The sequence below is a fragment of the Vulpes vulpes genome, chromosome 6 (assembly GCF_048418805.1).
Source record: "Vulpes vulpes isolate BD-2025 chromosome 6, VulVul3, whole genome shotgun sequence".
Taxonomy (NCBI): Eukaryota; Metazoa; Chordata; class Mammalia; order Carnivora; family Canidae; genus Vulpes; species Vulpes vulpes.
Window position 1 is genome coordinate 101,538,895 of NC_132785.1, and position 26,947 is coordinate 101,565,841.

A 26,947-nucleotide genomic window follows, 5' to 3' on the forward strand; every position below is an offset into this window, starting at 1 on the left:
TAGGTATTGGCAGCTTCATGTAAATGTCCTTTGGTGAATCAGTTCCCTTTTTTCTTTTACAGTTCTTATTTTTTAATGAAATAATACAGTAAAGAATAAATAACAAACACCCATGCACTGACCCACTGAGATTTAACAAATGTTCATGTTTTATTGTAATTTCTTTAGATCTTTTAACATGTTTTTAATAATTAAGGAATTATTACAAAGCTCAAGTTCCCTTTGCATAGAATATCTATTATATAAGAACAATACATTATATGGTAGAAAATTAGAAATATATTCTTTGCACATATAAGGCATATACTAACCCTGCATTTGAATGCTACTATATTTCTCAGGATCCCTTTTGCTCCTGTGACAACCTGATCTGTTCCTGCTTATATTTGTTTTTAAATAACACTGGTTTATTAGCATGATATCAGTGAGTTTTGGTATGTGCTAGAGGAGAAAAATACACACATGCAATACTATATGCATATATATTGTTAGGAAGGAAAATTTTTCCTCTACCCTCAAAAGTTCTTTTGACTGGTCTAAGAATTAAATTGACATGAGACAGATTAACAGAAGAAAACTTAATTTTGTATATAAGAGAATCTCACATATATATGAGAGGTTCAAAGACAGAAAGGTAAAATGAGGTATTTTGCCATTCTGAGCTAAGGAATGAGATTGGAGCTTGAGCTTCAAAAAGGAAGGACAATTCACAGGGCAATAAGAAGAGCAGGTGTTTGGTATTTAGGTGTTTGCCCTATTGTGTAGATAGGTCACTTAAATATTTGTATGGTAAAAACTCTCATTCTGGGAAAGGCCCCCAATTTATTTTTTTTTTCTCTTTACTTTCAAAGATTTTATTTATTTATTTATTTATTTATTTGAGAAAGAGAGAGAGAGCACAGAGGGAGAGTGAGAGGGAGAAACAGACTCCTAGCTGAGCAGATTCAGATGCAGGCTTGATTCTAGGACCCTGAGATTATGACCTGAGCCACCCAGGCTTCCTGAAAGACCCCCAATTTAAATTCTTCTAGGTATTTAAGGGAGGGGCAGGAGTTTCTCTTGAGCCCACTGGGTCCTGATTGCCTTCAGCTCAAAATAGCTCACATGCCTAAGTGGCACATTTTGAGGATATTTGTTGAACTCCTTCAATATGCTGTTTATATACTAAGTATGTGTTTATGTATATAGGTATGTATATGTGTGTGTTGTATGTATATGTCCATATATACAAATCATATTTATATATATACACACAAATGTATGTATACATTTGTATATGATCATTTTCCTACATGCTGCACTGAGACAGTAATAAAATAAACTGGCCAGAAGTAGGCAATATATCTCAAAAACTGCTCTTATTGACCCCAACCAAGCCATAATACCATAGATCTATACTAGAAATATATAGGATATCAAAAGGAACAAAAGCGCTAACAGTGAACCAAAACACTGTTGACATCATTAATAATGTTATTCTGTTCCAAATGAAGCTTAATGTGGTTTGGACATGGGTATTGATATTGATGACTAACAACATAGATATCCTTTATAACTCAGTTTTCACTAGTTTCCCTAGTGATACATTTTTTTTAATAAACTTTGAAAATGCCTCAACACTTCTAATTAAGTATAAATCCACTGTCTGGAGAAAACTAACAAGTGTAGTAGCTGTCGCAAATAAATAACAATATGATATCACAAAAGTGTTTATGCAGAAATTTACTGTAAACCTTCAATAAACAGAAAAGTATTCTCTTTTATCAGAGATACCTTCATTGATTTTTATGAAATATCAAATTATTTTCAAAACACATGTTTTTAAGTCCTACTTAGCTGGAAACCTAAGCCTAAACACCTACAATGTCTCTTTTTATTACCAATCGTTGGCCCTTCTGAAAAATTACAACACTCTTCTTTGATCTGAAAGAGGTTGCAAACAGTTTCCAGACTAAGAAGGATTGAGGAGAGTAGTTGCAGTACTTGACTTTTTATAGTTGGTATCATAATCATAATCATCATAGCCATTATCATTCTTATCTCTATTATTATCATCAGAGGTAACATTTATCCTTTATTGAATGTCAGATATAAACCAAATGTTCTACCTCCATTAGTTTAAAATAATTTTCGAAATAAATGAAGTGGAAACTCAACAAAGCATGAGCTTTGTATACTACTAGCTATTCCCTCAGTCTGGAAAGTTCTCATTGGTCTTCCTTTGGGTATCTCAGATCTTAACTCAAATGATACCTGTTCAGAAAAGTCTTCCTTGTCCACTCAATCTAAAATAGTTACACTCTATTGCTAATCACTTTTTATCTCATTACTATATTTTATTTTCTTTATAAGCATTTATTACTAGCTGAAACTATCTTATCTTTGTCTTAGTTTAAGTGCTTATTATCTGTCTACTCCTATTAGAATGTAAGTTCCATGGTAGCAAGGTCCCTGTCAATCTTTTTTAGGTTTTAACCTGCACCTAGATCCAAGCCTGGCATTGGGTAGATGCTCAAGAAGTATTTTTTCAGTAAATGAGTGTTATCATTATCCTGATTCTTGTATGTGTGGAAACTAATGCTTAAAAAGTTAAAGTAATTTAGCGTAGATCATGTAGCTGCTTTTTGTCTGCTTAAAGAAGGATTTATTGTATGTACAAGTCTCTAACTTTATCATATAAAATTAGCACAAGTTCTTGGACCTATAGCTATCAGGCTTATGTTGAAATAAAAATTTGCACACATTTAAAATAATCTTCCCTATGCTCTTCATCCTGAGAATTGAGTTATATAAATGTGAGATTGCACTAGTATGAGAGAATAAAACTAGTAATGTATAGAGAGCAAATGCAGATTTTTGCAAGGTAATTAAAGTGGGCTAAAACAACTCAAACTACCGATAAACCTAAATTTAACAATGTTCTAAAAAAGAATATCCCTTCTTCAGGCTTTTTCTTAGACATGATTATTTAGCTTTTTCTATTTAAAAAAATCAAAAAGGAAACTTTATTCAAAAAATATAATGCTTAAGGTCAGTATATTTATATTATATAATTTTCAGATTATATTACATTTCTTTGATTTTAATAGGTTGTTCTCATTCCCTTAGGAATTTTTCATGACTGTATCTTGACAAAATAAAGTTTATATTCAAACTGAGCTTTCACTGGATTTGGGTAAAAAACTACAAAAATTTTTGTGTATTAAACCTTGGAAATTATATTTTGTCAAATTTTTTAAAGATGTAATGTATATTTTATATAAATATATTCTGTTTTTTATGATAAACTACTATTTTAATATCATGGCCAAAACACCGACTTCAGTCCATTTAAAAGTGACTACAGTCGGTATTTCATACAATCTTAGAAACCGAAGGTATGCAATAGGGGACAAACTCTCAAAAATAAACCAGAAGTCAGTTAACAGACAAATTCTATAAATAGGTTTCCCAGGACACAAAGTTCTCAGGTAAAATTGTGAAAGACTTTGAAATAGACAAAAATTATTTTTGGCTATCTTCTCTAGGCCACCTGTCTGGATCATCTCCTCTTTCATTGAGCTATTATTACATAACACTAAATTGTAGTTCATGAATAGTAATGCAAATAATCCTAATCCATAGAAATGCACATTGTGTCTTTTTGGAGATATAACTGATTTTTGTTTAATTAATCTGAAAGTTCATTTCAACATTCCTGATGGCCCATGTATATGGGTTTATTTATTCTTTTTTAAAAGAACTGGAACATTTTTTCTGATCCTCTTATTAACACTTAGATAAAATCTTTGACATATATTCATTTTATATGAGTCATGAATTTACCTTTTAAAAAATAAACTTTTAACACAGTTATCCCTTTTTTATAAGCTAAAAGTTCAATTTCAATGGCAGTGGATTTGCTATTTTCCATTTGATTTAGCCCAGACATGCAAAACTTGAGAATTCAGAGAAAATGGAAATGACCTATACATAAACAAGAGGCTAATAATATCAAACTATATCTGTAGACTGTTTCCTTGATTAGATCAAAGAGGTTTGGTTTACATAATATATACTACACAATGTTGCAATATAAGGCTTTAGAAAATTTAGCTCTTATTTCCAGTCCTCAAAGAATTTTCCTAAACATTTTCTAAATTATTACTACTTTACTAATACGGTATAGAAATATCTTTGCCTTTGTAAATCTTCCATGTGCCTTATGAAGCATTTAGAGAAATAAAAACTGCAATATAGCATGCTTTGATTTAGAAAGGAAAACTAGGTAGCCACACACTTATATGGTATATTATGCTCAGTAGAAGCAGTAGTTTGTTGTTGTTGTTTTTAATGGATAAATAAGTGATATGACATGGCATTTAAGAATATGTAGGGGAAAAAATGTGTAGGAAGAGAAAATAATTTTCCATCTACGTTTCTGAGTTCTTGGCTGAGACCTTCTGTAACAAAAGACAGATGAACAAGAGAAAAACAAACATGTTTATTAACGTGTATACCTCATGTGTATTTGGGAATAAATTCCTAAGATAGCCTGAACCACCAGCTCAAATACCACCTTTAGCTAAAGACAAAATAAAGCAGAGACAGAGATGCCAGTCATGGGGAGGTTACCAGAAAAAGCACAGTAAACAAGAGTAGGGTTTGTGATACAGTTTTAAATCCATGCCTTTTCCATTGATAACATTCTCTTTCGATTTAGATCATTCTTTTTTAGGTACAGAGAGGGAGACACCCTTATAAATGGTGATTTCTTGTATAAATTTCCTTTATCAAAGGTTAACTTCCACTCTGTTTTCAGAACTTGTGTGTCTGCTGTTTCTCAAAATAATCAACTCCAATAATCTTTATGCCAAAAAGACATATTTTGGGATAGCATCTTCTACTCCTCTTATGTGCCACCCCCAAAATATGGTATATTGATTATTTTCAGTTAAAGTTACTTAAGAATCAGTTCAAGAAGGACACTCCCCAGAAAGCAGGAAATAAATCTCCCATGTGAAAGGTACCCTCCCTATAACCAGAAGGGGAGAAGAGATAGGAAATTTAGCTCCAAGAAGACTACATAAACAAACCTTATTTCTCCACTAATTTACTCCCTTTAGCCCAAACTCCTTTGTCTTGTCAATTCTTCACAGATTTATTTTTTCTTGGTCTAAAAGATATAAAAGCTGAATGCTTTGGTCACTTCTTTGAGCCTCATATCTCTGGGGCTTCTGTACATACAAAATTAAATTTGTTTTTCTCCTGTTAATCTGTCTTATGCCAATTTAATTATCAGACCAGCCAAAGAACCTAGAAGAGAAGAAGGGAAGAGTTTTCCTTGCCTACAGCATATTCTGCTACCCTTAAATGAAAACCAAGGGGAATATTAAATCTAGTTAAAAACTCAGTTTCTTAAAACTCTATGTTTAATGAAAGCCAGTGTGACTTTGTTCCAGAAGTGCCAGGAAATTATCTTATTGACTATATCCATCTTTTAGGCTCTAGTTCATAAAACTTACAGGATTTTTTTTAACTTTCTATTCAAATACTTAACCTAATCTTACTTGATCTTACTTATGAGAGCTGTCAAAATTACAGGAGAAATTAGTCAACATTCTGTATTACAGATCCAATGTATCATCCAAACAAGAATAACAACAACAAACATAGTAATAGCTAATGCTCATATACCATTCACACTGGGCCAGATACTCTTCTAAATCAAACACTTCACACATATTATCTCACTTTCTTCATAACAACTCTATGAGATAGGTATTTCTGTCATTCTCATTTTATTCATGAGACAACAAAGAACTAAAAGACATTATAACTTACCCAGTGTTAGCAGTCTGGTTCTGAAGTGCTACTCCCCAAACTGCCTTTCTTACCAGTTTTCCATTACTTTTATCTCCACATGCCTATTCTGAGTGGTTCCTATTGCTAAGAAAAATAGTCGAGACCAAAAAGGCAATGAAAAATCAAGGACAGATTAGGAATGCAGTGATTGCCACTGGTAGGTTAGAAAGATAGGGGCATTTACTGGTGTACCGAGAAATGAATTTGGAAGTCGGGAGGGCTGTTTCATTACTACTTTACTGTGTGATCTAAAGCCCATAACAACTCCTGCTTTCTCATCTCAAGAATGAAGATAAATTACTCTGTAAAGTAATTAAATATTCATCTAAAGATTGGGAAATGATGCCAAGAATAATCTGAAATATCTACCAGTCAAAAACTATTTTATTCAGCTTAGTTACATATATGATGATGTAATATATATTCCTCGTATTTATCATGATCAACATCAGAATTCTCAGAACAAACACCAACTCAAAAATATTGTTGGGACCAAAGGGAGACCCGCTGGGATTTACAAATCTAGAAATCATTGAGAATGACTCAACTTAAAATTCAAGCTTTATGGATAATACATTAAGAATATTCACCATTGATATTCAAATTTGTATCCCTTTGGGTCATGGTGATAACCAGTTCTGTTCTTAGTTATGTCCTACATAGTTCCAGCTTCTTTAGAAGTCAGTACTGAAAGAGAAGAATTCTTCACATTTGCCTGGGAGTTAAGAAAGCTCAGTGGAATTTAAGACAATAATAATTCATGGGTTAGTGGGGAAACATTCAAGAATAGTCCTCTGGAAAAGATTGTAAAACTGTACTGCTTACAGATATTGTCTGTGTGCCTGAAAAGGCTTATGTTATACATAGATAATAGCATTTTTGCTGTTATCTGTGATCAACACATGACTAAGTTCAAAGAAGAATTAGTTATGGATATGTGTGTGTATGTTTGGAAGTTCACCTTTCGTTAGAGAGTTTTAAATGTGATTACTTTTAATGATTATTCCATTTAATTAAGTATCTAGACTGATGGGAAAAGAGCAAGTGAAGCAGAATTTTTTTAAAAGCCTGAGCTCTAATAACTTTTTGATAATCATATTTCTTTTTTGTTTCTTAAATGGTCTATTACATGGGCAATTCATTAATTTCATGGCCAATTTTATATAACTATCAAAAAAAGAAGAACTTCTTTTGTATGTGACTCGATAAAGGGCAGCAGATGGAGGTAGGAAAGATTTCTTAGAGCAACAAAATCCTGGAGATAAAAGAAAGATTGGAAATTGTCTATTTCAGAGTTGTTTAACCTTTTTCCCCTATGAAGCCATTTGGGAATCTAGCATAGCCTACATAAAGACTTTTTTTTTTTAGGAAATTGTTTTTAAATATATAAAATAAAAAATATGTGGGATTATAAAGAAAACTAATTAAATTAAAATCATTATCAAAATAACTATAAAAAATTGTGTGATAATAATGGCTCTTTTAAAAATGCATTAACTAAAACTAGCAGCAAATCAATAGACTACAATAATTTAAAATCTTGGTGAATATGAAGAGTATTTTAAGATATCCATAATAATTTGAGGCAATAGAATCGATTATTTTAGTGTAGTTCATCACCTAAGCTCATAATGAAAGAAATTAACAAAATTTAATTAGGTTGATGAATATAAAAATTTTAATTTTTTTTCTCCATCCCAGTGAATGGATCCCTGACTTTTATCCACAAGTTCTCTCAAGGACTCCATCATCCTCAGTAAAAACCCCTGTAAATATTCTCATTTTACAGATGAGGGAATCAAGTCCCAAGGAATTGAGATAGCTTGAATAAAATCATACAAACAGCATTAGATTAATCCTTGCAGAGGTAACTTTAGACCTTAACTCAGCCTTTTCCTGATGTTTTAGTCTAGAAATTGGCAGTCATAGTCTCTCACTGTCACTGTCACTGATTCATGGCATGATCTGAAGCAAATTCTATATTCTCATTGTATCTCTGATTCTACCTAAGTAAGTGTAGGTAACTAAAAATGGAAGGATAATAATAATGATTTAAATTTGTATTGCTCTTTTTCATTTATAATAGTTTTCACTTTTACATACAATATCCTGCGTAATTTCCCCATTTTATTAAGGAAATTAAAACTCCAAGATGTTAAATGTCATGTCTAAGGTCACAGAGCTAAGAAGAGGAAAAACCAGTATCAGAAACTATACTGCTGGACTCCAAAGGACGTTGTTTTTATCATGCTGCCTTTCATGTCATAAATAAACCAAAATTCTGAGTTCCTCAGCTGAATATGTCTTATGATAATATAAATCTGATTAAACACAAATGAAATGTCATTAGGCTCAGATGAGCCAAATACTTGCTCCCTAGTTTACCAGATAAGGTGATGAATGAATGGAACTATGGAAAAGAGCTTTTCTAAACCAATTCTCCAATTTTTGATATAAGAATGGAGAAGATAAAGTAAAATTTAAAAGTCTAAGATTTCAAAGATTGTAGAGTGTTGGCTTAATGTTGTTTAAATCAAACCTTTTCTTCCGTTTCTGGGTAGGCTAAAAAAAGTAAAACTTTTTTTTCCCAAAAAAATAAAAATCATTTTACAACAGTAGAGGAATGACTATGATCATATTTATACTATAAAAAATAAATTTTAATCTAAGATGAAAAAACTATGTTTACTACAAAATACACATTCAAAATTAGCAAATATTTACTCTATGTAAAGAATTATATTTAACATGATAGGAAATATAAAAACCATTAAGGTCAGATCTTTTGCCTCCAAGAACCTATAGTATATTTCAGGACCTACATCAATAATTGGAATATAAGTAACTACGATAACTCTAATAATAGAAGTTCAGATAAGAGGCTTTAAGAATTTAGATAAACCTAAAACTAGATTGTGGTGATGGTTTTGCAGCCATGTGATTTTTTTAAAAATCATCAAACTATATACTTAAGGTAGGTGAATTTTATGGCAGATAAATTGTATTTCAATAAAAATATTAAAAGTTTAGAGAAAGAAGAAATTAATTTCTGATTGAAGAACTTTGGTAATAGTTTTTGCAGCTGGTACAGTTTAAGCTCAATCTTAAAGGACAAGTAGTATGGCGTCAGAAAATAAAGGGTATATTCCAGACAGATGAAACAACTTGTCTAAGGTCTAAGAGCTCAAGAGTACAAGGAATATTCTAGAGGAGCTAGTTCAGACTTTCCTGCATGCCTTAGATTATGTGACCTGTATTCCTATCAGTACATATGACCATATGGCTATAACATTTCCAAAAAGTTTTGGTCAGTCTCTCTTGAAAACCATTTAACTGTACTTGAATTTTATTTTTTTCTTTGGGTCAAAAAAAAGAATTTGCCTCCATTTTGAGTTGATGTGGAAGTTACAATCAAGACAGTGTGTAATTAGTTATTTAACAACTGTCAGTGCCACCACTCACCATAACATGATCATAACTGACATTTGTTTCTTCCTTTATAGCTTAAAATCCCTGATAACATGTCTTATCTCCTTTGAGCCCTTTAACAATCTTTATTTTCCTCATGAGGAGCTGAGATTAGAGGAAGGCCTAGAGTCTAAAATAATAAAGACATGCTAAGGGGAAGGTCAAGATATTCTGGCCTACTAAGAATAGGATGAGAGCGAGAATATGATAATATAATAATCTTTAAATATTCAAAATATAACTAAATTGCTTGCCACACGTAAACCAAAGATAAAATAGATGAAGTTAACTACTATCATCAATAATAGGAAAGCAAAGATGAAATTTTTTTCTAATGCGCTGATATGACCCTATTGTTGACAGGAACAACTCATGTTAAAATGAGTTTTATTAGCAGTAGAGAAGAATACATAGGAAACTTAGCAACAATTTCTATCTAAATAAGTGGCCTTTTTTGTTGTTTCTTAAAATGTGGGAAGATTAAAATTAAATTGCCTTTCCAAACCATTGCCATAGAATTTCTCAAATTAATATGTAAGCAGATATACAAAAGCTTAATTTCTAATTTAAAATATGACTGCTGAAAAAAATATTAAAAAATGACTGCTGGCCAGTAAAAGCATGTTAGCAATAGAAAGAGGGGGTTTTCTTCATGTCCATCAAAGATGACTTCCTTTGTTCTTGTTTGACCCTATCTGACCCAACTGCTCAGAATTTTTCAATATGAACCATACTGTGAAGATTTATTCCTAATATTTACAAGGAGAAAGAATACAAATTAGTCTGGTGAGCAGCAAAATAGAGGCAGTTTTTATGAAACCTGAGTTGTGTTTACCTGCAATCAAATGTAATCTCCATTTTAATATTTATACATCTTTATATTGTTATGAACTTATTCTTAACATGGGCTTTATTTTATTTCTTTCCTCCCTCACTTCTGCAAAAGGCAGAAGGGAAAGGATGTTTGTTAGTCACACATTGTACCCCACTAACTGGTGTTATACATCTGGCTTCCACTGGAGAGCCCCTGACATCGCAGGGAACGGTGATCAAAATTCCACACACTAGCTTCAAGCTGGGGGCTCGTAGCTACTGCAGCATTGGAAGGGGTCTTTTCCTGGCTTCTTTAAAAAAGCATGGTGATGGGATGGTTTAAGGGAAGAACACCTCTCAAATTACATAACCATTGCTGTGCTTCCGTGTGTCCTGCTTTCTTCATAACAGCTTGGCACTACATTTTTTCCCTGTATCTTAATGGGCTTGTGTGTGTACAAGTGGGAGGGGGTGGGGAGAGTTATCAGTGGATGGATATACATTATGCATGCATCTTTCAATGTTAGAGTGATGTGCCTTCCCTTATGTGTCACAGATTATGGTCACAGATTAAAACTTCTGTGCTCCTGAGAGATTGGACTATCTCTCTTATTGATGTGAGACTCATGTGTTTTGATGTTTACACCCTCAGTTGTTCTTCATGCTGCATTAAACATAAGTAGAAATGTTCTCCCATAAGAGTTAGCTTTTCATGTTGGGCTGAAAAAGTCATTTCTGTGTAGCAATTCATGTTATTATAACCTATGGCTTTCAATTGTACCTCCCATAATGAAGAGCTGACTTTAAACACTGTGCTATTCTATTATGACCTAAGCATAAGGTAAGTCACTTCTCTAACTGTATCTAAAGATTGTGGTTGTTTGTTAAAATTTTCTCAGCTTTGTTTAAAGCATTTTCACTTTTTTCCTTACCATTTATTACATGATCTCCCCCATTTGTTTTCTGTTTCATGGCTTAAGATTTCTTACTAGACACTGTGATCTTCAGCAAAAATTATATTACACATGTAAATACATGTTGAAATGAATTAAATGAATTATTTGATGTCTGAAAGCAGTCTTGATTAGTAAATGAATACCTATGTTTTCAGTAAGTCTCTTGTGTTTTTCATTTCCTCCATTGACTGTAATATACTAATGCTGTTTCTGCACATTATTTTAGCTTAATTCCAACTGAAAGGGAAATTGTTAACACCATAAAGTTAGATGTTAATTGTTGTAAAATAACGTAATCCAATAAAATAAAGTAATAGATAATTCAATACCATATCTTTCATTTTTAATCCCCAACAAATTTGCTATTAGGACAAAATCTCAGTTTCATTTTGTTTTTCAAACTTCCCTTAGTTTTTTTCCCCACTGACGAAAAAGCCAGCGTAATATTTTTAAAAACAAAAAATAGTAAACTGTAAAATTTGGGACAGACCTGTGTTGCCTTCTTTCTAATCCATAAGCATGAAAACAAGAACAGTAATTGTTCCTTTACTTTATTTTTTCAAGTAAATCCCATTACACTGTAAGTTAGGTAAAATCTTCATATTGGGATTTTATAAAATTAGGTAAATATTATTAAGATGACCAGTTTCATGATGCAAAAGAGAGAGGCATCCACTTGTGCATAAATATTTTAAATGTCTTAAAATTATTTTCCTAAGTTTTTTCATATATACTCAAGATCACTAAAGTAAAGAATTTCATGAAATCATTGATTTAAAGTAATTTCCCTCAAATCTGGGTCAAATTGCCAATGTAATGTAATTGAGAAAACATTGGTTATACTGCTGTTGGCAATTTGTGAACCTAGATGAATATTCAAATTCAGGAAGCTGAATTGTTTTTTTACTACCCAAATTTCTCTTCCAAAACCATGAAATGTATAGTTCTAAACTCAGGCTCCACAAAGCAAGACTTTGGGTTTCATTATTAAATTCATGCTATGAACAAATTTTTTAATTTTTAAGCCACCTAAGGCAGGAGAGGGTTGTTTTTTGTTTTGTTTTGTTTTTTAATTGCTGTTTTGATTTGGTTTGACTTTTTTTGGTAAAACTAGCTAGTTCTTCACCACCATTTCCATTTAGATGTTATAAAAATCTGTTGAAACATTTGATGAGAACAATTTGAACTACTCATCTGAACTGCTTTGTTCATTATAAATCTCTTGTTTCTATCCACACACTAGCTCCACTCTAGATTGGAAGGGCTTAAAGATGAACTCTGGAGGAATAGAGGCTACGACTTAAGAGTAACTATTACTGATCAAAGGAGCTGCTTTCCATTCGCAAACATTGCTTTGCGCTATGGGTTTGGGCTCCTTCTGTTTCTGCATCTTGTTGAAGAATTTCTTGACTTCCATTTGACTTCTTTGAACTCTGTTTTTGTCTTTCAACATCTTCCCCTTTTTTTTCTTCTCTCTCCCAGATTTTTCTCACTCTATTAGCTTTCTCTTGTGTTTCTTGAACGGCTTTTTAAAATGTAGTTTATCTCTTTATTAAGCTTATCTATTAATTTGTCTTTTAGTGTTTGTTTCTTTTCTCCTTTAAGGCTGTAGTGGTATAGTTACACCTGTTTTCATTCCATGGTATGCAAACTTGCTTGTTTATTTTGCAGCAAGTTCATTAGTGATTCTTACCCTCTTGGTATGAATTTTCAATAAGAAATAGCAGAACATTTTGCATTTACATAATGTCCCCTTCTATAAGCTTATACTTTCTTTCCTATTGTCTAGACTTACTTCCCCAAACTTCTCTTTCTTCTTTTTCTTTTCCTCACTCTCCTATATTCCTCCTGTATTTTTGTTTCAAGTAGTCATTAATTTCCTTTCCCATTTGGCCCAGAATTGTTTTTTAATAACACTTCTGAGTAAAAGAATATAAGAATATTATTTTCCAGATTAGCTTCTTCATTCTAGTATATTTAAAACTAATTAATCTGGGCCAAAAGAGAATAATTTTAACATCTGGAATTATTTTTCCCTTTTTTTCCCTTATTTTGGTGTGTGTGTGTGTGTGTGTGTGTGTGTTTTCTTGTGTGTATGTTTGTGATTTTTTTTTTTATTGTTGTTTCTTTAAACATTAACAATTGTTCTTTTCAGGGAAGGACAACCATAACCCACCTTAAGTTGCAACATTCCTTTCATAAGTTGTTTCATTACAATAGTAGATTGTGTTAAGCAATAGAAATTAATTTGTTATATATATATATATATATATATATATATATATATATATATATATCCATTTGGGGCAAGCTGCTGTGGAGTGGGAAGAAGAGGTATGATGCAGTTTAAGCACAATTTCCTCTTGATATTAACAAATGTTTAGTGCCATCTAACTGCTCTTGACTTAAACACTTTTGTAATATTTAAAATAATGTTCACTTTGACCTGAACTATTTGAATAAAAGCGTAAGGGTTTCTGACTGATAAACTCTATAAACACCTGAGAACTAGTAAATAAATGAATTCAATTTTATTGATTTCTAACAAAGGCATCTTTCATAGTCCATATTATATTTATAACCCATTATTTTAATCAGTAAACAAAAGTCATTGGAATCACATAAATATTGTACATGAAGATTTGTTTTGCCCTTATCAACATATATAACTAAAAATTACCAAAACAAAGTATTTTATTACAACTTTATTACTTGAATTTCATTATTAGTCTAGTCAAGAGCTATCACAGTGCCTTAGGATTAGGGGTCTGTATTCATAGCTGTATATGTGGTAACATTTCTTTCCATATACTAATTTCAATACACATCCATAAAAAATTGCCTTTGGTTTTGCCTCTATCCCATTTATAATATTTTACCCCCAACTTTTTTCTAGAAGTCTGCTCTTTCTTTACAGTAAGAAAAATATTTTTAAAATATAGAACAAATGTAACATAATTTTACTAATATTACATCTGCAATATATTAAGCCTTTGCTCCTAAACCTCAGGAGCTTGCCCATTAAGTATGCATACGTATCTGGCTATCTGTGTTATGAGCCCTAAATTACTGAGTTTATGCTCTCTCTGCAGGTCCAGTCCAGGTGCAGCAGCAAGGAGAACATTCTCAGAGCCAGTAAGTATGTCATCATTTCGGATGGACTACTGAATTAAGAGTTTGTAGTTCAACAGGAAGGAGAGCTAAAAATATTTTGGTGAAGAAACAAAAAGCAATTGGGGACAGTTTATATAAAGTATATAAATGTTAGGACTTTCCTAAAGTCCTAAAAGTCTCCTAAAAATATTGGTATCAATATATTAGTGAATATTTCCCTCATTCCAGTTGTTTCTAGAAGCTGATAACAGAATTTTGATATCAATTCCGGTTAGGATAGTAATAAGTTCCTTGATAATTCTATGGTGACAACCCTCTTTAATTGCCGCACTGCCAAAAATTATTTGAAAACAGACTTAACTGAAAATAATAATATAAATCCACTTTAAGAATCTAACTTAAAAAAAAGTAAATGACTCCTAAGAGGAGTCATAATCATTTTGTAAATTCAAATTCCTGAAAGATCCTACCTTCATAAGCAGCATGTTTTAGAACATAGAGCCATGAACCAAGGATAAAGAAACCTTAATTTTTTTGTTTGATCACTAATACCATTAACTCAAAGTCATCTAACTTATTCATATTATTCATTTTTCTATCCTATAAAAAAGGAACTGTAAATAGCTTTCCTTACCTGTATCCTTGAAATGATATAACATTGAAGATTGTGCCCTAAAAGTTTTAGGATCCTAAAAGAAAAAGCACTATATAAATGCTAATAATTTAGTATTGTTCTCTGTCACTTAAAATTAGTGACATCATCCTGTCTTCTCTGTGATCTTTATCAAGAGAAGAAGTATAGGTGGACCATAACTAAATGGGTATATCTGATACTTACACTACTGAGAATTTTAGTAAATAGAATGATTTATATTTCCAGTAAAATGTCTATTATTTAATAATCACAAAAGTAATAGGAGAACTTCAAATAGATAAAAATTTTTGTTTTATTTTATTTACTGTAAATTTTTTCTATTTCTGTGTTTTGAATCTGCATGTTAGTTGAAACCCTTGAGTTGGTAGGCAAGCACACTGCAATTTTTGCCCAGCACCTTTGTATTAGAGTTGTTTAAAAATAAATTCAGACGTGTTTAACTATACCACTGTAAGTTTCCACAATATTTAACAGATATGTGAATTTGAGAGAGGCTCTTTAATATAAGAGCTGCAGCATTCTATAATCCCTACCAAGACTTAAGGTTGAGAAACCTGAGGGAAGTGTTGATAGAATATTCACCTAAATAAAACAATACAGATAAATGAACTTTAAAAATGACATTTTATGGTTATTATTGTATGATTTCCATTATTGATCCTGAGATGATGATGGGTCATTGATAGTGATTATGATAATCAGAAACAAAAATGATTTCTTACTGACAAGAGATTTCTTTGAATCCTCTTACATCTTTATCATGGATCTTTATGTTTTTAGAACTGTCTGTTACTTCAGTTATGTTCCTGCTGGCTTGTAGACTATTAATCACTTTGGATATCACCATAGTCCAGGTTTTCCTGATCATGTTTTCTTAGGATAAAATAGTCATGTACATGGTCCATATAGCCATTTAGATCTTTGTAGAGAGCCCATCCAACATTGTAGCCTCTCCATAAGATTAAGGTTGTTCCTTTCAACACCACTTTAGTAACTCATATTCATGCCCATAGCTACACCCAGGACTCTTTCCTCACCATGAGCTAGCTATTCTACCTCTGAACTTCTTAACTTCAATATCTCTTTACCTAGTTAGTTTACTTTAATTGCCCTTAGTTTCTTCCTTTGCCATGACTATTAACACTGCAGTCATATAGACCCTATTAGCAGTTCCTCCCTCTCTCAGTGCTATATGTTCTGCCCCTATTCTTTTGGACCCTGTGCCCCCACTGTATAAATTATCCATTTCCCTTATTTTCCTAAAAAATTCTTTTTTTTCTTTTCAAACATGTTTTATTTTATAATGATACATAACCAAATTCTTATAGAAGAGTCAAATAAGGGCAGCCCGGGTGGCTCAGCGGCTTAGCGTCGCCTTCAGCCCAGGGCCTAATCCTGGGGTCCCCGGATTCGAGCCCCACGTCAAGCTCCCTGCATGGAGCCTGCTTCTCCCTCTGCCTGTGTCTCTCTCTTTCTCTCTCTCTCTCTCTCTCTGTCTCTCATGAATAAATAAATAAAATCTAAAAAAAAAAAAGTCAAATAATACAGAAATACAGAGACTAAGTATAAATTTCCTCTTTATCTGCCCATCTCACATTATCACTCTTCCCACTATATGCAACCATTATTTTCAGTTTAGTCTGTGCTGCCACGGACCCTTTTTCACATGCATCTCTAAAATATACATTATATATATATATATATATATATATATATATATATATATATACCATTTTTGTTTGTCTCAAATTCTTATTTAAATTCTAGTTAGTTAACATATAGAGTAACATTGGTTTCAGGAGTAGAATTTAGCAATTCATCAGTTACTTGTAACACCCAGTGCTCATCACAAGTAGTGTCCTCCTTAATACTCATCATCCATTTAACCTGAACCCCACCCATCTCCCCTCCATCAACCTTCAGTATGTACTTTTCTACTTAAGAGTTTCTTCTGATTTGTCTCCCTCTCTTCCCTGCCTTCCCCTCTCTGTTTTGTTTCTTAAATCCCACAAGTGAAATCATATGTTAATTTGTCCCTCACTGACTGACTTGTTTCATTTAGTATAATATACTCTAGCTCAGTCTACGTCATTGCAAAGGTAAGAGTTCATTCTTTTTGATGGCTGAGTAATATCCCATTGTGTGTGTGTATTATATAATATATATATATATAATATATATTCGTGTGTGTGTGCGTGTACACCACATCTTCTTTATCCATTCATCAGTCAATGGACATTTGGTCTCTTTCCATAATTTGGCTATTATAGATAATGCTGCTATAAACATTGGGGTGCACGTGTCCCTTTGAATCAGTATTTTTGTATCCTTTGATTAAATACCTAGTAATGCAATCTCTGGGTTGTAGTACAATTCTATTTTTAACTTTTTGAGGAACCCCCAACTGTTTTCCAGAGTGGCTGTACCAGTTTGTATTCCCATCAACAGTGAAAGACAGTTCTCCTTTTTCCACATTCTTGATAACATCTCTTGTTTCTTGTGTTGTTCATTCTAGCCATTCAGACAGGTATGAAGTGATGGCAGTTTTTATTTGTATTTCCCTGATGATGAGTAATGTTGAGCTAGGAAACTCTTAGATATCTTTCAAGACTCAGTTCAAGTATGAGCTCCTCTGTGACATGTTCTCAGAATTCTCCCTAGGCAATGTCACTATAACTAATTCTTCTTGTATACCCATTCTGTCACTTCTGCCTTAATCATTTTTTCATTTATTTACTGAATTACCTATTCTCAAGGAAAACATTTCCGAAATGTAGCCAAGGTAAAGAAAATTGTACAGGCATACCTCAAAGATACTGCAGATTTCGTCCCAAACAATCACAATAAAGTGAATATCACAATAAAGTGAGTCAAAATGTATTTTTTGTTGTTTTCCAGTGCATATAAAAGTTGTGTTTATACTATACTGTAGTCTAGTAAATGTACAATAGCTTTATGTTTAAAAAACAATGTATAAACCTTAATTTAAAGATACTTGATTGCTAAAAAATGCTAACTATCCTCTGAGCTTTCAGTGAGTCACTGATCACAGATCACTGTAACAAATATAGTAAGGATGAAAAAGTTTGAAATATTGAAATAATTACAAAAATGTAATACAGAGACATGACATAAGCAAATGCTATTGGAAAGATGGTGCCAATAGACTCGGTCAATACAGGGTTGCTATATACCCTCAATTTGTGTTAAAGAAAAAAAAAACAGTATCTGCAAAGCACAATAAAGGTAAATGCAATAAAACGAGGAATGCCTGTAATTAACTCCTTTTTTAGCATAAATAGAAATATGTCAAACAAAACATCGATAGATCCTAGAGAAAGGAAAAGAGTTATAACCTCTAAGATATAGAACTTGAAGTTTGTCTAGAATTGTCCAAGGAGTTAACTTTGGTAATGTTTTCTAAGTAAAAGATAACTTTCCTTTTGCTCCTCAAAAAAATCATTAAAACAACCTGTGATAATAAGCCTGAGTTTATTCTTCCTGTCATCTTTTAGGTAGCCAGCCCAATTCAGACTTGATAGGGGTGTCCCCACACACACTACACCAAGCAATTCTCAGACACCAGCAGAATGTCCAAGAATTCAACTCAATTCTGACACTATCTACCCAGAAATAGCATCAGAATCCAGAGTTTAAAGATTCAGTCCTACAAAACAGTAGGACTGAATTTTTGTCCTATTCAGTCCTACAAATGGAATATACTAGATATTCCATCCATATTCCACTTCAGATACCAGTCACAAGCCCCAGGCTGCTACTTGTACTTCTGACCAACCAGCTACAGGTTGGAGGTTCCAGCAACCTCCACCTTAGGTTCCATTAATCTTCTAGAGTGGCGGGGATCCCTGGGTGGCACAGCAGTTTAGCGCCTGCCTTTGGCCCAGGGCGCAATCCTGGAGACCCGGGATCAAATCCCACATCGGGCTCCCGGTGCATGGAGCCTGCTTCTCCCTCTGCCTGTGTCTCTGCCTCTCCCTCTCTCTCTCTGTGACTATCATAAATAAAACTAAAAATAAAAAAATCTTCTAGAGTGGCTTACAGAATTCAGGGAAACACTTTTGTTTAGCAGTTTCTTAAAAGATATGATAACAGATAACAAATTAACAGCCAGACGAAAAGAAACACAGGGCAGAGCCCAAAGAGAGGAGCTTCTGCCCTTGGGGAGCTTGGGGCCTGGTGCGGTGGCATGTGGAAGCTGTCTGGTTCCCTAAGCATGGAAGCTCTCCATAAAAGAAGGGCCAAAAAGCTCTTCTTGGTTCTTTTTTTTTTTTTTTTTCTTTTTCTTCTTCTTGGTTCTTTAATGGAAACTTCATTAAATAGTTATGATTGACTAAGTCATTGGCAACTTGCTGATTCAACCTGCAATCCCTCTCCCCTCCCCAGAGGTTGGGGGATGGGACTGAAAGTTCCAACCATGTAATTACATGGTTGGTCCTTCTGGCAACCAATCCTGTGCCTTTAGGTGGGGTCCACGAATCACTACCATTAATAATAAGATACTCATTTCATCTAAAGGCTCTGAGGTATTTTTTAGGAACTGTGGATAAAAAACAAATATATCTGAATAATATATTTTATTTGAATGATCAAATATATATTTCTTAGAAATTTTTTTATCACATATGGTATGGGAGAATACCACTTCAGTAAAGTCAAAGTTTCAACTAAAACTTTCTCAGAAAGGGAAAGACAAACTCAGGATATTCATGAGATTTTGAAGTTTGATTTAGAGCAGGTCTTTTAACATAGAGCTTGATTAAAATTAAATAGGGATCGTTATATAATCATCGGCACACAAGGCAAGGAATTTTGAGAGTCTTGATGTGTAAATTGTCTTTAGATACTTTAAAAAGTATCTAGAATAAGTAATAAAAGTCTTGTAGGGGAGGGTTTTCTGGAATAGTAAAAGTTATGTTAATAAAGACTGCACAATAGTAATGTTATGCTAGTAAAGACAGTAGGTTGTATGGTTATAGATAATTTCAGGCATCAAGGTTCTCCTTGGGGTCAGTCTTCAGCCTGACATCTGAAGGTGTAATCATTCAATCAACACAGACCTTCATTAAGGAATCACTATAGTAAATCAGTTATCTAAAGAAATTGTTTCAGTCATCATAAGTGTCAAGTTTTCCTGTATTTGTTGTTGTTGGATGATCATTTATTGAGCCATATGATGAGACAGCAACTATATAGTAGGACTTAGGTGATCATATATTTGAACCATGCTATATAAATGTAAGAATTATGATCAAAGTTTGTAGTCCTTTTTCTCAGCCAGGAGGTAAAAATTAAGCCAAAACCAACTGTACACCCGGCAAAGTAGACAACCTTAGGAGATATGAAAAAAAATCTTAGGAACAAACAACCTACCAAGACTGAATCAAGAAATAGAAGATCTGACCACACTGATTACTAGTGAAGAGACTGAATCAGTAATCAAAAATCTCCCATCAAAGAAAAGCCAAAAACAGATGGTGTCACTGGTTAATTTTACCAAACCTTTAAAGAAAAATTTATGCCAATCCTTCTCAAACCCTTCCAGAAATTTGAAGAAAAGGAGACACTCCCAAACTCATTTTACATGTCCAGCATTACTCTAATACCAAAGCCAGGAAAAGATGCTAGAAGAAAAGAAAACTATAGGCCAGTATCCCTGATGAATATAAATGCAGAAATTCTCAGTAAAAGGGATGCTTGGGTGTCTTAGTGGTTGAGCATCTGCCTTTGGCTTAGGGCATGATCCCAAGTCCTGGGATTAGGTCCCGCATTAGGCTCCCTACAGGGAGCCTGCTTTTCCCTCTGTGTATGTCTCTGCCTCTCTCTGTGTATCTCTCATGAATAAATAAATAAAATCTTAACCAAAAAAAAAAAAAAGAAATTCTCAATAACATACTAGCATATTGAATTTGGCAGCACATTAAAAGAATCATTCACTATAATCAAGTGGGATCTATCTCTGGAATGCAAGGATAGTTCAATACACATAAATAAAATATGTTTTAATAGAAAAAAAGAACCATAATCTCAATAGACACAGAAAAAGCATTTGACAAAATTCAACATCCATTCATGATTTAAAACAAAATCTCCGAATAAATTAGGTATAGAAGGAACTTACCTCAACATAATAAAGGTCATATGTGACAGGCCCACAGCTAAACCATACTCAGTGGTAAAAGATTGAAAATTTTTCCTCTAAGATCAGAATAAGACAAGGGTGCCCACTCTCACCACTCTTATTCAACATAGTACTGGAAGTCCTAACCAGAACAATCAGGCAAGAAAAAGAAATAAAAAGCATCAGAATTAGAAAAGAAGAAATAAAATTGTCTTTATTTGCAGATGACAAGATTTTTATTTAGAAAATCCTAGACTCCACCAAAACCTGTTAGAACTGGGACACCTGGGTGGCTCAGCGGTTTAGCGCCTACCTTTGGCCCAGGGCATGATCCTGGGACTCCAGGATCCTGAGTCCCAGGATCAAGTCCTGCATTGGGCTCCCTGCATGGAGCCTGCTTCTCCCTTTGCCTATGTCTCTGCCTCTGTGTGTGTGTGTGTGTCTATCATGAATAAATAAATAACTGTAAAAAAATTGTTAGAACTAATCAATGAACTTAGTAAAATTGTTAAGATACAAAATTAACTCAGTAGCCTTCCTAAATCATAATTAAAAAAAATTACCTGAAAAGAAAAAATAATCCCATTTATACTAGCATCAAAAACAAAAAAAAATACTTAGGAATAAATTTAGTCAAAATAAATCTTCACCAAGGAGGTGAAAGATCTCTATACTGAAAATTATAATATATTGTTCAAATTGAAGAAGATATAAATAAATGGAAACATATCCCATGGTCTTAGATTGGGAGAACTAATATTAATAAAATATATTACCCATAGTGATCTATAGATTCAGTGCAATCCCTATCAAGATTCCAGGGTGATTTTTTACAGAGTAAAAAATAAAATCCTAATATGTATATGGAACCACAAAAGACCCCAAATAACCAAAGCTATCCTGAGAAAGAAGAACAAAGAAGGAGGTATCACTTCCTGATTTCAAGCTGTATTAGAACGCTATCGTAATCCAAACAGTGTAGTACTAACTACCATTAAAACAGACACATAGGGGATCCCTGGGTGGCACAGCGGTTTGGCGCCGGCCTTTGGCCCAGGGCACGATCCTGGAGACCCCGGATCGAATCCCACATCAGGTTCCCGGTGCATGGAGCCTGCCTTCTCCCTCTGCCTGTGTCTCTGCCTCTCTCTCTCTCTCTCTCTGTGACTATCATAAATAAATAAAAATTAAAAAAAAAAAAAAACAGACACATAGACCAGTGAAACAGAAACAAGAGTCCAGAAATAAACCCATGCATATATAGTCCATTACTATTTGACAGTGGGGTCAAGAACACTCAAATGGAGAAAAGTCTTTTGAGAGGAATGGTGCTGTGAAATTGAATATTCACATGTGAAAAGAATGAAACTTGACACCTGTCTTATAGCACTTACAAAAATTAATTCCAAATGGATTAAAGACTTAATATTTAAGACCTGAAACCATGAAACTCCAAGAAGAAAACATAGGAAAAAAGCTCCTTTAAATGGTCTTGGCAATAATTTTTTTGGATATGCCACTTAAGGAAAAATTAAAAAAAAAAATTTTAAATGGGACATCAAACTATAAATGTAGTTTATAAACTACATTATAAACACAGCAAAAGAAACTATCAATAAAATGAAAAGACAACATATGGAATCAGAAAAAAGTTGCAAGCTGTATATCTGATAAGGAGTTAACATTCAAAATATATAAAGAATTTATGCAACTCAATGCAAAATAATAATAGGTTTTAAAATGGGCAGAAGACCTGAATAAACACAAATGGCCAACAGGTACATGAAAAGGCACTCAACATTTAGTAATCTTAAGGAAAAACATTCAAGACTGCTCATGCCTGTTAGAATGGTTATCATCAAAAAGATAAGACATAACAAATGCTGGAGAGGATGTGGAGGAAAGGGAACTCTTGTATAATGTTGGTAGGATTGTAAATGGGTACAACTATCATCAATAAACAGTATGGAGAATTTTTTTTTTTTTTTTAGTATGGAGAATTTTTACTCTTAAATCAAAACCCACTCTTCCTACTTTTTAAAAAATTCAGTTAGCCAACAGTCTTTTTTCTGAGAATGAAACAGATGGGCTAAAATGGACTGTGGGTGATGATGGGGAGTTTACTGAAGGCCGACATCAGTCTACTAAGATAACAAGTTCCTGTCTAGTTTGCAGGTAGCCAGCAAGCTTTTGTACCACAAATACAGTACCAGTCATTGAAGGGCACCAAAATGCCCCTGTGTCTTAGCAAATATGTTATAACATTTTGGAGCTACTTGCCAAATGTAAATTGGTGCCAACAATAAAACATAAAGTATTGAGATTATTTGTAGATCTAAAACAAAAGAGATATATATAGTGCCTTACTTCTAGGATGTATAAAAGTGAGGCAGCCTCCAAATAATACATCCTAGTTCTTTTGCAAGTTCTATTTCTGTTAAAGTTCGGTTACAAAAGCTAGTTCCTACCCAAAAATTCCTGAGAACCTTCTCTTCTAGGTATGATCTACAGGGAGTTTTGGATTTCCATCTATCTAACCTAGTATATAGTTTTTCATCTGAAGAAGTCACCTAATAGTTGAGTCCAGTTACCCAGGAAAGCAACAGATTCATTTATAAGGACATGGAACAACAACAAAAAAAAAATTTGGGTGGCTACCCTAAGAAAAATGTATATAAAACTAGTTTGTACTCTTTAGCTAGTGCACAAGTAAATAGTAGCTGGTTACTAGACACATACCAATGAATAATGAAGGAAGCAAAGAGCAATATTTAGAATAGGGCAATATAGATGACACAGTTAAAAGTACCCTTAAACTGTGGAGGGGGAGTTTGGGGAGGGTAGGAATAACAACAAAAATAACCAAAGAACACACATTAAAACATGGTAATCAGTTGTCTTATTCTGTGGATCTTAGGTAGAAGGTCTCTGCATCTCATGTGGTCAGAGGTCTTTTGGGTGAAAGATATCTCTTTGAGAGGACTGCTTCTAGGGGGTTCCTAAAAACACCCCAGCTTAAGATCTTCCATAAATTCAAGAATGGATTATTCCTCTTCAAAACATGAATAGAAGGATCAAACCTTTGGAGTTCTATTCCCTTTGCTCATTGCTAACAATACCTTATAAAGTCCTTTCCAGTGGGGTCCCAGAGCTGTCTTTCTCTGATGTCTCATAAAAAAGACCATGTCCCTGGGTTTTAGGTCATGCAAGTGTTGTTTAGAAGGGTATTGAGGAAAAGCAGCTCATACTTATTTATGAGACTTGGTGGATAGCAAGAATAATTCCAGCAATATTTAACTCTATCTGCTTGCAAGTGTAGAATTTAGAATCAAAGTGATATTCCTAGATGTATGGTCTGGCCTGTTATTAATTTATGGGGGAGAGCTGACAAACCTCAGAAAGACTTGATCTCATTGGCGTTAAGCATAATACCTGAGACCATGGAAGTTCAAGAGTTTCTTAAGAGTTTAATTTAATTTTCAAATTATATTTGTTCTCTCTACCTTTCCTTAAGAGTGGGGGTAAGACTAACAAAATTGTTTATTAAGTGGTGGAGCTTTACAAAACTCTTTTAGTAAGAGGCCCAGAATAATGGATGCCTCCATTACTAGAGAGGTCAGTATTCCCCAGGCTGGGAACACAAAACCAAGAAAATTTTGCTACTGTTAGAGTTGTAGCTCTTTGTCGAGAAAAGGCTTCAAATCTCAAGAACAAGCATAGAATGACCAAGACATAATACAAAACCCCCTATAGAGAGTAATGTTATATGATCCATTTGAAGATGTTTAAGGGGGCCCGGAGGTTTGGGCTTTGTCCATGTTCTACCCTTAGTTTTTATCAGAATTATGTTGGCGACAGATGAAATATAGTAAAACTTTCCCATCAATATTAATTATGTACATTGGCAAATTTGTTCTTTCCTGGTGGGTAATTTCATATAAAATTTTTACAAGATCTGGGCAGCCCGGGTGGCTCAGCGGTTTAGCGCTGCCTTCAGCACAGGGCGTGATCTTGGAGACCGGGGATCCAGTCCCACATCAGGCTCCCTGCATGGAGCCTGCTTCTGCCTCTGCGTCTCTCTCTCTCTCTCTCTCTCTCTCTCTCTCTCTCTCTCTCTATCTGTCTCTCATGAATAAATAAATAAAATATTTAAAAATAATAAAATAAAATTTGTACAAGATCCCATTTGAGGCCTTTCAGTGTTACTAAATAGTCAACAGTCAGTTTACATTCAGAATTCTCCCAGCACCTCTTTTCTGGCTCTGAGGCTGATTGTTGGCATTCTGTAATAGAGACTTTGAACTCTATTTGCTTTTAAACCAAAGACTTGGTCCCTTGGGGTATTCTAAGGGCTATAATTTTAGTAAAAGCTATTGGTCAGGCATGATTAACAAAGCATTTCCTTTAGCCTCAATATTATCTCCTTTTGCTTGACCTCCTATTTTATAGTAGCCACTTCTTCAAGAAGCATTAGAGCACTTAAAAGATCTATACATTGCTAACCGTTCTTAATTGGGATTCTTGCTGAGGTCAAAAACGCCATCTTGTTTCCAAAGCATTTCAAAATCATGGAATAACCCAAAAGTGTATCTACTATTAGTGCATATTTTAACCCTCTTATCTATAGCTAACTAAAACTAAAACCTATATTGTGCTCATAAGAGTTCTGCCACGTGGGCAGATCATATTCTAGGGATGAAGTTTTATGATAATAAATAAAGTGGGAAGTTATTGAAGAGTTAATTTTAACTCACAAAAGCCCTGTTCATGTTTAGTACCCAAGGAAGAGTTTCAGTTTCCAAGAACTTGTTTAAGTCTTATCTTGGCATGGCAATTTTGGAAAAGTTGAGAATTTACTGCCTGCAATAAGTCAGTGAGACTAAGGAATCTTTTTAATTAGCTCTTAGATACTGTCATGGGAAAGTTTTTTAAAAGTCTATACTATGTCAGGAGTAGGAAATGTACTTCCTTGAGATAAAGCATATTCTAGGTAATGACCTAATAGACAAAATTGTAACTTCTCTTTGGGAACTTTATTCTCTTTGAGTTAAAACAGTTTAAGTAGACAGATGGAATCAGTCTTAGAGTTCACTGCACCTTTAAAACACAACAAAAAGTTATCCACATATTGAATAAGAGTAGAATCCCAAGGAAATCTATAGTCTTTTAGGTCCCAGTTGAGGACTTGTGAACAGTAGGGGAGTGTTTCAGGAAACCCCTGGAACTTAACAGTCCAGGTATATTGTTGATTTTCTTAGGAGAAGGCAAATATTGATTATTTTGACCTAAAAGGTTATTAAAGAAAACACAACATAAATCTACATCTACACCATTAAATATTATATAGCCTCAGGAGGCAGTGAAGATAAGGAAGGTTTGGGGATTGGTACTATATGAAAGTGGGATATGACTGTTTGATTAAAGGCCTGATGTACTGAACAAATCCATATCTCCACCCACTGGGCTTTTTGATGTGAAGAATAAAAATGGTATAAGCATAAATACAACATGGGCACTTGGGTGGCCCAGTCAGTTGGGTGTCCAACTCTTGGTTTTGGCTCAGGTCAAAACCAAGAGTTTATTATTTTGAGGTCATGGGATCTGGCCCCTCACAAGGTTCTGCACTGAGCAAAGAGTCTGCATGGGGTTGTTCCTAAGGCCACTTTGCCAAATATATTTATTGGGGCCTATGTCCATCCTTTTCCATATGAATTGTCCCTTTACAGAGATATAACCAAAAAAAAGAAAAGAAAAGACAAATATAGACAAGACAGTAATGCTGTTGGGAATAAGACACATTTCCACCAAGGATAAAAGCTTTTTCTTTAAAAAAAAAAAAAGATTTTATTTATTTATTAGAGACACAAAGAGAAAGAGAGAGATTGAGAGAGAGAGAGAGAGGCAGAGACACAGAGGGAGAAGCAGGCTCCGTGCAGGGAGCCCGACATGGGACTCCAT

General features: G+C 33.7%; 1 protein-coding gene across 36 annotated transcripts in view; it reads left to right on the forward strand.

Annotated features, from left to right (window-relative positions):
• Positions 1 to 26,947, forward strand: part of GPHN (gephyrin) — a 620,367-nt gene that overhangs the window by 460,168 nt on the left and 133,252 nt on the right. For 24 of the 36 annotated variants that reach the window (XM_026008409.2, XM_026008412.2, XM_072761754.1 and 21 more), the window contains one exon: positions 14,174 to 14,216. In XM_026008409.2, the coding sequence (XP_025864194.1) occupies positions 14,174 to 14,216 (43 nt within the window). Of the gene's footprint in view, positions 1 to 12,324; positions 12,388 to 14,173; positions 14,217 to 26,947 lie in introns of all 36 variants that reach the window. The other 12 variants (XM_072761740.1, XM_072761744.1, XM_072761749.1 and 9 more) reach the window with 1 other exon arrangement.